At 39.6% G+C, this 11,270-nt stretch overlaps 1 protein-coding gene across 3 annotated transcripts in view; it reads right to left on the bottom strand.

The window, feature by feature from the left end:
- NPAS3 (neuronal PAS domain protein 3) overlaps positions 1-11,270 on the bottom strand; it is a 586,683-nt gene that overhangs the window by 2,780 nt on the left and 572,633 nt on the right. For all 3 annotated transcript variants that reach the window (XM_059475172.1, XM_059475171.1, XM_059475170.1), the window contains 3 exons: positions 7,384-7,531; positions 4,094-4,209; positions 1-1,434 (listed from right to left, as the gene is read on the bottom strand). The exon at positions 1-1,434 is cut by the window's left edge and continues 2,780 nt beyond it. In XM_059475172.1, the coding sequence (XP_059331155.1) occupies positions 125-1,434; positions 4,094-4,209; positions 7,384-7,531 (1,574 nt within the window). In that variant the 3' untranslated portion in view covers positions 1-124. The remainder of the gene's footprint in view (positions 1,435-4,093; positions 4,210-7,383; positions 7,532-11,270) is intronic.

The following is an 11,270-nucleotide window of genomic DNA, read 5'->3' as shown; positions in this document are numbered from 1 at the left end:
GGGGACCATCATATTGAGATAATAAGCTGACCTGCTCAAATTCAAAGTGCTAGAATTAAAGGTCTAAATTAAAACATAGTCTATGCCTCAGAGTATAACACTGAACACAGTATGTGGTCATATTTCAATCCTCCTTCCGTTCCAGAGTCTGTGTAGTGTGAATGCCATTGCTGTACACAGGAAATGGAAGAGTGGAAAAAAGTCCTTCGGCAGTCGTGAACACATTCCCTGCAGGCATTTGGGTCAGACTGGCCCCGCTCACAGCACTTCCAAACGGTCCCGACATGTTGAGTCGGTGAACGTGGTGGTAGAGCATTTCCATCGGCGTTTTAGGATCCAGCCCAAAGCTGGGGCTGTTAACATCAACAAAGTTAACAGCGTGGGTGTTGGGGAGGAGGTTGCCCTGCATGGCTAAAGTAACTTCAGCTGGAGCATAGCGGATAGTGCCAGTGGTGTAGACCCTCTGAGCAGCAGTGCTGGTCGCAGCAAGGGTTCCTGTTACCCTGTGAACCAAAGGAAGCACCACATTGCCTGCTTGCAACCTCTGAAGGGCTTCCAGATCCCCAGTGTACAACAAAGAGTTGGACGCTGTGGGACCTCCTGGATGTTTGTCCCTTGGAGATGCTGAAAGTGGAGGTGACAAAGGGTCAGAGGACACTGGAGCCAAGGCCGAGTTGGATGAGGTGCTGAACTGAGTTTTACGGCTGGCAGAATTTTCAGTCCCTGGAGGGGTGAGAACAGAGTCTGGAATGGAGACATGTAAACTACTGCTGGCTTGGGGGGAAGGGAAGTGCTCGGAGCTGGGGGGCTTGGTCATACTGTAGGGTGATTCATTCCTTGAGATTTCCCTGTTGGGTGGGTAATTCCAAATACTGCTATCGTTATCAAAATTGATAGGTTCTGAGATTTCTGTTTTAATTTTGAGCACTGAGGCACTGTTTGGTGACGAGAGCAGCTGGGGCTGGTCCACCAAAGCTGAGTCAAGTCCATTTGGACTTGAGGTGCTTGACAGCCTTCTCCGGGTCATGCTGCCTCCCTTTTGCTTTTTTCTCCTCTTCTTCCTCTTCTGATGTTTGCTGGAAGACTGGGCATTTACTTCACCTGCACTGTCTGAGTCCTTGGCACTGTCAGAGGTCAGTGATTCACAGTTCTGCAACCGCAGGTCTGACTCACTCTCAACATAGCGTTCCACCTTGATCTGCATAGAGCCAAGAGTGCCAAAACTGTCCTCAGGGGCCTTCTGATTCTCGAAGTCTGAGTTTTCAAAGCTGTCATCACTGTCCCTGCTGTCCTGGTTGCTGGAGCTGTTCCCATCCTCATTACAGTTCATTTCATTATCTGACTGATTTCCTGACTTTTTCCTGTCGGATTCAGGGTCTTCACTGTTTTCTGACTGGTTTCCTTTCTCATCTGACTTTGAGTTCTCATTGTCCTCTGGAGCAAAATGAAAGTGAAACAAAGCATTAGCAATAAGAACATAATATTATAATCCAAGTCCAGGTTTCTACCTACCAATGAAATTGGATTTGCTTTAACCTTTATTTTTGGCAAAAGATGTTCTCTTCTGTAAAGCTGCATGTTTTTTTTTTCAGTGTTGTGTTGGGAGAGTTTTGATCACCATGAATATCTCTAACTCAGGACTGTTAATGCACCAGAAGCCTATGCTACATGGCTGCACCTCGATTGAGGGGCCTTTTCATCTGCTCACTGGACAGGAATCATGACAGCTGTGAGCATTGTAGCTGTGCCATCCAAAGAGGAGTCAGTGAACAATCCCATTATCCCCTAATGTTCTGGTGATTGTTCTTTCACATCCATGTTCTCCTGCAGTGGGCAGGCATCCACGTATAGCACTATTTACTAATGAAGATTCTAGCACTCTCATCTCATTTTCCTAGGACCATTGCCACTTTTGAAGTGGCATAGAGTCTCGGGCTGCAGTGGAATTACTGCTGTAATCCTCCCATGTGAGAGGAGAAGCAACTTGTGTATGAATGAATGAATAAACCAACCAGTTAAAATAAATGAATAAACCAGTTTATTGTAAAAACAATTTTGCTATGTTGCTAGACTTGTCTTATATTATCCTGAAGGAAAACAAGTATAAAAAAATACAGAAAAAATAATCAGCCAATGAATCAATTTCTTGGTTGATCCAAATCATCTAAAGACCATTGAAAATAGCACATCTACAGCCCCGAGAAGCTTTCACTCTTCTTGCTTGAATTAATTTAATTATAATTCTAATATGGGTGAGATAAACACTGTAGCCCAGGGGACTCAGAGAGCCAAAGCAGCTCTGAGACTGAATATGCTCCATTATCACACTATGTTTGAAAGGGTCAAAAAAGGTTTCAGGAAACCCCGTCCTTTACAGACCAGCCAGAAATCTTTTGTTGCCTAATAAAAGATGTTTTTCACTCATCAGAGCCAAGTACTACCCTTTTCAACATCCTTGCTTTAGGTGGAGAGGGAAAGGATTCATTTGCCTCTAAAGATATTGGTTACTTCTGGAGCCATGTCAATACCAAAGTATTTCCCAGAAGTGCTGAAGGTGGGTTTGACAGGAAAGCTGCCTGAGCATTCAGGACACTGCCCTTTGCAAGTCACTTAGTGGGACTTCTGCTTGTGTGAACAGCAGCAGAGAGACCCTTCCTTTTGAAAAATAAAACCTACAGGAAAAAGTAGTGGCTGTAAACCCCTAACTCTCATCCAGCTTTTAGCTCCACCTAGGACTGAATTTGTCCTACAATTTTTTCTTCCTTTTTTTGAAGATGCTTTCTTTTAAGGCCATGGTTACCAGCTGGGGAAGGGTGGTCTTAGAGTGAGGTGGTCTGAAGCTACACAATATTTGCCTGGGATTATATCACAGCTTGAACTGAACTTGTTGGTTTCATCTAAAATACTGTTCCAAATTCAGGTCCTTTGGCATTTCTATTTAATGCCTTTGTAGTAAACAAGCCCCTGTGTCTTCTGCCTTCCAAGACTCCCAGATATCTGCTTCAGAGATATAAATATCTGTGCACCTTTGGAATGCTGTCTTGTTCTGCATCAGCTTTAGAAGTTGTGAATGTACATGTATTTCTCATGTGCTCACTTGGAGAAATCTCCAGTGCATTTCCAGGGAAATGCAAACTGTTCTCCACATATGTGTTATTTGGCTATTTAGGAACAAGACAGCATAAAGGAAGCACTGGGAATGGATGAAGAAATATCCTGATCCTCTTCTTGCTTTTTCTTGATTTATATCACAGTGATCCATTTTCTCTACAGTGTTTTTGGTATCATAGTTATCACAGACATGAGAGAAAAATCATCTATCCATCTGTCTGTTTGTCTATCTATCTATCCACCCATCCTACATAGAACAGCTGAATAACATCTTTACTTCTTGGGCTACAGGAAAACACACTTCTCTCAAGGCCAGATGATTTGCACCTATGCCTAGGTAACCACTGTTAAAACTAACAGGGAATGTGTGAACCATCTGTGCACTGGACCATCTGTAGGACTAATTTACACATAGAACTTGAGAAGTACACTCAGCTTTTAAAAAACAGCTGAAGTCCCAGACTTAAAGAGCATAGAAACAAGTTGTTGAACCCACACATTTTAATTAAATATAACTTTTAACTCAATAAAACTCTAAATTTTTTCAATCTTTACTGCCCCCTAGTGAGACTCTTCAAGAATGTATTTATACAAAAGGAGTCATAAAGATTGACGGTGGAGACCTCTCTGGAGAATGTCTGACTACTTTGGAAAGAGAAGAGCTTGAATTTTATCCAACAGTTGCAATCCCAATCCTCTGCACAAGGCAAAACACCTTAAGCACAGCTGGGAAATCAAATATTTAGTTTGGTGCTATGTAGGCAAGAATGCATGAAGAAAGTGAAGAGAAATTCTGAGGAAATGGAAAGGCTGAGGTCATTAAAAGATTTTGCTAGTGTTTTTCAATTTAATTTTATATGATTTTTTTGTTTGTTTGTTTTAATGGAAAAATACTTGAGAAGGAAAAGCAACTGAAAAGCTGATCCTGTGGCTTTCATGATAAGAACCTCTCGTGGGTGTAAAGGCACACCATGTGTGTTACCTGAGTTGTCCTTTGAGTCCGATTCAGAGTCAGAGGTCTCTGAGGATTCTGAGGTTTTCTCTGGCAGGTGAGGAAGTTGTGCAATATCCATTGGAGTGTCCTTGTACTCTGGGTTACTGAAGAGGATACAGCAAATATAAAGAGGATACAGCAAATATAAACACAATTGGATGATTTGCGGTTTCATGATTTTTTCCTCTTTTCATATCAAAGTTCAGGAACAAAGAACAGGAAGAATAGCAGAGTAAACACAGAAACACATATTTTTGGCTTCAGAGCTTCACAGCAGGGATTTTGTGAAGGTTTATTTTAATACTGCAGTCAAAAACTTTTATTGACCAGGTACTAAACCTTGTTTGATTCTAGTGAAGTTTTAGAGCTATCAAAGCATCCTTGCTGAAGTGGGACATCGTGGCTTGTGTGATATCTAGCAGTAAAGCTACACTGTGTAATCATCCAACAACAAAATATCTCGATTTCGATCCCATTACTGTGCCCGGGAGGACAGAGTGTTTTAACTCTTCCAATCTGTTTCTCTCCCACTGGCAATGTCTATTAGAGTTATCTCTGTAGAAATGTTCTCTATCAGCCTTGCCAGAGTCCTTTCAATGCCTGTTTTTCTCAACATTCCAGTTTTCCACATTTTAATCAAGCATATCATACATGAAATTATTAAGGAGGTGCTCAGCTAGGGCTAAAAAAGTGACCACTGGTCCAAAGAATCTGGCCAAAAAATTAGATAAAAGAGGTTACATATTTTTAAATACAGCACACATACATCCACATCAGCAAGAAACCAAAAACAACCTCTCTAACTATGTGACAGATGCACATGTGCATGTTAAGATGCATATGTTAGGGATAAAGAACTGTCAACACACCCATTATAATCATATCTTCATCTGCTCATGTGGTGCTCACCTGTGACTTGTTAGCAAGGAACATGACTGCAATCTAAAAAAGCTCCACTGCCAGAGAGATGGAAGAAAACCCCTGAAACACTATGCTTTTGCTTGGTTTGCACCTTTTAAAATGTGTTCCTTTCTTAAATGCGTGCAAATACAGGGGAACAGCCATAGCTAAACATAAGTGGTAGAGAATATTAACAATAACAAAGTCTTTAATAATTTTTGAATGAGTGAGCATTTCCATGCAGTTCAAGTTCAATTCTGGTAAAATGGAAAATCCACAGTCCTGCATGGAACAATATGAGGCAGCACTGGGGTGCCTGACACACTTTCAGAATGACAGTATGCTCATATTCAGCCTCTTGGAGTGCACTGTGAACACTCAGGGTTCACACAGTTCACATTGAGATGCTGTGTTACAATTATCATCTTTATGGCTTTGTCCTGACAAAGTGACTTCATTCTGTTGCATCCCAGGGCAGTCCCCAAATCTGCCCCCTCCAAGCAAAAGATGTTTGAGGGCTTTCACACTGTGAATAACAAGTTGCTAGAACAAGAACAGCATTAATCCTCCCTGTCACTATAATTAGTCTATCCTTTTACAGACAGCTGAATCATACTTTCTAATGCATGGAAATGTATACAGACCAGTACTCCTGCTAAGAGTAGACCTAATTATGCCTTAATCTGTTATTAAAATATTATTTGGACATTTAGATCTTTTGTATTGATATTTTGAATTCCAGTACAAGGAGAAATCTAAATTAAAAACACAAATTCAGTGAAGATGTTAATATTTCTCTAACAGACTAGAAAAATCAGATTCTGGGAGGAGAGCTGGGGAAGACAGACCACACGGCTTTTCTTTTTGGTTTTTTTTTTTTTTTTTTTTTTTTTTTGTTAGGTATATTCTGCTTGTAGAGAAAATTATTTTGTGGGATGTTTGTGAACTAGGTTCACCTATTGTCTGGAAAGCAGCAAAGGGGAAAGAGGCAGCAGTTCATAATTCTTATGCACGACTTTTACAGCTAAAGCAGGAAATATGAGAACATTTCTGGGCATTTTGCAGCCCTGTTAAGGACTGGGGCAGTGAATCTGTACTTCCAGTTCAGAATTGTCAGCCTTAATCTGACCTCTGGAAATGCTGCATTCTGCCTCACACTTGCAAGAACAGACAAAAAAGTAGCAGGATAAGGAAATGTTCAGAAAAGTCTGTGCTAAATCATATCAGGCAAAAAATCTGCAGGTGCCAGTGAAAACTCCGCTGCTGTGTGAGGTTTCCCCCAGTACCCCTTCAATGCTCTCCTGCCAGGGGTTGCTTCCTTCTCTCCCCCAAAAGGGGAATCAAAAGCATTTCAACATGCAAGTTTAGGCAGGCACAGTCTCTTCAGGGCTTGCTGGACTTGGCATAATAAGTCACAATCTAACCCCTAGACATCACTTTGAACTCTCATGGCATCAAAGGGAATATAACAAACCATGACAAGCACTTTAAAAGGAGAACAGGCCAGAAAATGACAATTGCATTTCATGACAATCTCAAGGTTTCAAATTTTATTTGTTTGTTTGTTCTGCTTTGGAATGAAACAGAAAATCTCCCAATCTTGTTGAACATTTTCACAAAACAGAATGTGCTGAAAGGTATTTTCAGATGAGAAAGGTCAGGTTTATAATTCATTGTCTCTCAGTGACTGTTGGTTTTCCCTTGAGCTCTGAAATCAGTCCTTTAAAAACATTGGTAAAACAGAATTTCTCAGGGAACAGCCTTTCATTCAAGCAATTACTAGTATTTCTATTTAAAATAGTTCTAATAGCTTAAAATAGTAGTTTATAGTACTTTTGTTTTTAAATCTTATATTGCATTTTTCAGTGTGAATATTATCTGATGCTTACAGGAACAACAAAGTTGTTTGAGCCTTTTTTGTCCTGAGAAAGTTCCTCTCTCTGGAGTGAACTGGCAAATGCCTTTCAGAGATAACTTTTTTTTTGCTGTACCAGCAGATTGCTTCCCTGCATTTTTAATATCCAAATAAAACAGTGCCAAACACTTCACACCAGATTTTGTAACACAGCTACTGAAAGTTGGTGTGGATAATTTTTATCTTTGAGCTCACATTGAGTAGATTTCAGGGCATGCAATAAAATAGTGGAGGGTTTATTTCAAGACTGAGGCAGCATAATAATTCAAGAATATTCTCATGTGCAGAGATATGACAGATGCCTCAATAACTATAACAAAATGGCACGGCTTTTGACAAGGACTACATGAAAAGTTCTTCTTAACTTTCTCTGTTAGGCTGTTGTTTTTTCCTAGACCTCTCCCTGACAGAGACAAGCAACAGAGACAGCAGCTGAAGTGAGAGAAGTGACTGGGAGACCTACCTAAGGAGGTAATTGACCCAAATGATATTCTTCTCACTTGCGTTCTTGGCGTTGACAGCTATGGTTGCACTAGATTGTATCCAGATATAACCTCCGTTCTTCTGCATCCAGCGGTAATACTTTGTTACACACTGACCCTTATTCAGCACTGACAGGAAAATACAAACAAAACACAAGCAAGATAGAGTACGTGTTAGGATTGTGGTAAAATGACCTTCATTGTACAACGTGACACAAGTATAAGCAGAAGATACTTGGCTTCTTTTGGATTTAATGCCACTGAGATGACAAACAGGATCTGAAGTTCAGTATAACTAGCATTTTACAAGTTTTAAAGTATAATTTTAATCTACTTTTGGAAACTCCAGTGGAAGAGGAAAAGCAAAAAAACCTACAAATCTCTATGGTTCTCAGAATACTTATTGCTGTGTGGACATTTCCAATGCACTCAATGTCAAACTGTAAAAAAAGAAAAGGAAAAAAGAGGCAAATTTATATGTGATTTATTCATAGCTTCTAGGTAGACCTCTTTGAGATTCTGGATATTTGAAAGGTTTGGGAAGATGCTCTACCCCTGCTGCTTTGATCATTTCTCCTCATTGCAGGCGATATCAACCACTGAACTTATACATCTGTTTCTTTGATCTTGTCAAACAGAATTTACAGTTCTCAGATGAACCAAATCTCCACTGGTCAGTGGGGGAAAAGTCTTTGGAGAATTTACTTTCTACCAGAGCAAAGTAAATCCACCAACAGGCTGAGAAAGAGGCCTAGGGGAGGCACAGAATGGCTTGGTTAGAGCCAAAGAGTGACAGCCCTCTCGGATGCTTGAAATATGCTAGGAAACAGAAAGAAGTAAAAGCAATCAGTAATGTGAAACGGTGCTGGTAGATGCTCACAGCAAGACAGCTTAAAAATACAGATGTTTAAAGTAATACCTCAGCCAAAATATTGCCAAGTTGAAACGGATTTGTTTTGTATCTGATTCTTGCGCGTCAGGAGAAGGGAATGAAAGGCAAAGCTTTCTGTGGAAGGCAGCAGAACGGTTTTATAAAACCCGTAAAGTACACAAAGTCTCGCAGGGCCGCCGCTGGAGCCCTTTCCCTGCCCGCCTGCCTGCCCATTCCCGCAAAGCTTCGTGCACTAGAGGGCAGTGTGCCTTCACAGTCTCCGCCGGCTTTTGTCATGTCCTTGTCTCCGTCTGCTAAAATGAAAAACCTCTAACTGCTGTAATAAATTTGGCTAAATTAGCTGCTAAATGGTTATCTCAAGTAATATGTATTTGCATTAATCATCTTGCTCTAAACCAGAACAAGCCAGAGTCCTAAAGACGTAGTAAATTCATATTGTCCATTTAATTACGGCTAATAAGTGCTTCATATACAATAGTTTCATGAAGTACGTTTTCTTTTTTTTTCTTTTTTCCTTTTCTTTTTTCGCTTCCTTTTTTTTTTTTTTTTTTTTTTTTTTTTTGAGAGAAAAGAAAAAAGTCACTTTGGAAAAGGATAAGTATTTAAGGCAGTTAAAGTTCCTACCATAAATGTGACAAATGACACTTTGGAGCTTTCAAGTTAACCAAGTGTCTATACCCCCAATTACACATGTGAATGTATCTATATCTAAATCTGTGTACAGCAGATATCTACAGGAAAAAGATGTTTACAAAGGCAGCCACACAAACAGTGATGTTTCCTTACCTTGGAGGTATCCTCCAATCCCCACTGCAATTTTTCAACTACTAGAGAAAAACATGCATGTAAAATAATGCCATGTAAAGTGAATGTGAAGTGCAAGTTATGTTTAGCTCTAATATAAACAAATATTTGTATCTGGGTCTTATTGTTTTTAAGCAGACTCTAGTGAACTAAGTTTGGTCCTGGCAGACACCAATATTTCCCTAAATTTTTACTTTTGTATTTCAAGCTCTAAATATTCCACTATGATAATTCATTGTCTTCAAAACCTCATTATACAGCAGAATAAAGATAAAACTTGAACAACTGACTACCCAGCATTTCTGTCAAACCAATGTTGTAAGCCACTTTAGAAAACAATCTCACATAAATTAGCCCAAGTTTATCAGTTAGGAAGAATAAGGGAAGAAAAGCATTGCTGTAAGTTTTGATTATGGTAAGCATTTCCATTTCAGTAAAACAGGACATTCAAAATACTTGGCTTACAGCTGAGTGTAAAACTGATGTGCACACAAGCGTGGAGTGATACTCTCTCTCTTCTGGAAACATGAATACCCACAGCTGAGTGCAGGAACTAGTAAAATCTATCTGCACTTGTTCCTACTAAATACACGAGTGTCTTCCTTGGAACAGTTTTCATCTAAGGAGTTTACCATGCTACACAGATGCCAAAGGACAACTGTCCACATACACATTTGAAAATCAAAGTACCAGGTGAGTCACTAGGCAGTGGCTGAAGGGCACACTGCAGTTATTCATAGTGTTAGTCATAAGGTCCCAGATTCTCCAGCTCTTTTGGTCATCCTAGACAATTCCTCCATCCTTCAGTAACTTATACATTGGTTGTTGCACCACTGGAAAAGTCTGTGTCATGGAGTGAACAGAGCATTCATTTCAGAGCTATGGAAAAGAGGAAAAGATGCCTGCTTTCTCGAGAATGAGAATTTTGTGCATCAGAGCTATATACAAACCATCTGCACTCAGAGTTCAGGCTCCCAAGCACAAAGAATACATCCAAAGAATGTCTGAAATACTGTATTAAAAATGAACTTTCTGTGAAGTTAATCTACCTGCAAATTCCCACTCTATTTTTGGCCAGCTTAGATATACTACCAGATACACAGAATTTTCCTTGCTGCGTCTGTCTAAAGCACATTTCATACAGGAGATTTGTGGCCCATGCTCTAAAGGAAGTCCCATGATTCAATATAAAAATTCTCTCTATAAAGAAATTCTTTGGCAGGCAAGCTGCACTGTGCTGCTAAATCTGGTTGTTACCTCCTGTGAGAGTGCACTAGGCACCCCAACTCAGTTCTGAAAATTCCCAGCATACCTTGAAAAGAAATTTCTAAATGTGATGAAAGAAAATGATAATGAAAAAAATTGATTTTTTTTCTAATTTACAGTATTCTTTAACTTTGGCATTGCCAAGCTGCAACTTTGAAATTAGACGAGCATTTTGAGGCAAAAAATACCAATTAGAAGGAGGCAACAGGGAAGGAAATTTATCCAGTTTATTGTTAACTAGTTTTACTGAGTAAAGGCCACTTTCATTTCAAAGATCTTCAGTTTGCAGGTACGGAGAGTCCATTAATAAAGTTCCTGATTTTGAGAAGAAATGAAAGCAAAGAATCACTCTACTCAGCTCTGATTGTGAAGATATTTTCTAACTAGCAACAGACCATGCATTTCAGTTTAGCATAAACTGAATGTAAATGTAATGCCATGTAGATTATATCCTGAATTGCCAGGATGTTTTGTTTTCAGGCAAACCGTCACTCACTGAGCAGTGCAAATCATTTTATATTTCTATTTGTGTTTTACATGGAGTACTCAGTATGGCGGACGAGACTTGTGACCAGATTGGTGGGATGGCTCATGTGATGGGATTAAGCATGATCGGGTTATATATACACACACACACACACACATAGAGACATATACACAAACCCTTTAATCAAAGGGACTAACTGAGGGTTAATGTTTTAAAATTGGTGACCTTTATGTCAGCTGTACAGATATATTCCCTAAAATGGTGGATGGTAAACCTGATTAAAATTTGCTGAAATGTTACCTAGTTCCTCAATTTGAATTCAGTGGTTGGCATGCAAGAAGCGCACAGTATGTCATGGCAAGAAATAAAAAAAACCCCTCACTTATTTCTCAAAGTATGACTATATTGCTGTGTACACA

This window comes from Ammospiza nelsoni, chromosome 6 (genome assembly GCF_027579445.1).
Source record: "Ammospiza nelsoni isolate bAmmNel1 chromosome 6, bAmmNel1.pri, whole genome shotgun sequence".
In the NCBI taxonomy this organism is placed as follows: domain Eukaryota; kingdom Metazoa; phylum Chordata; class Aves; order Passeriformes; family Passerellidae; genus Ammospiza; species Ammospiza nelsoni.
The sequence above is the reverse complement of the archived record's forward strand: the minus strand, read 5'-3'. Positions and strand labels throughout refer to the sequence as shown.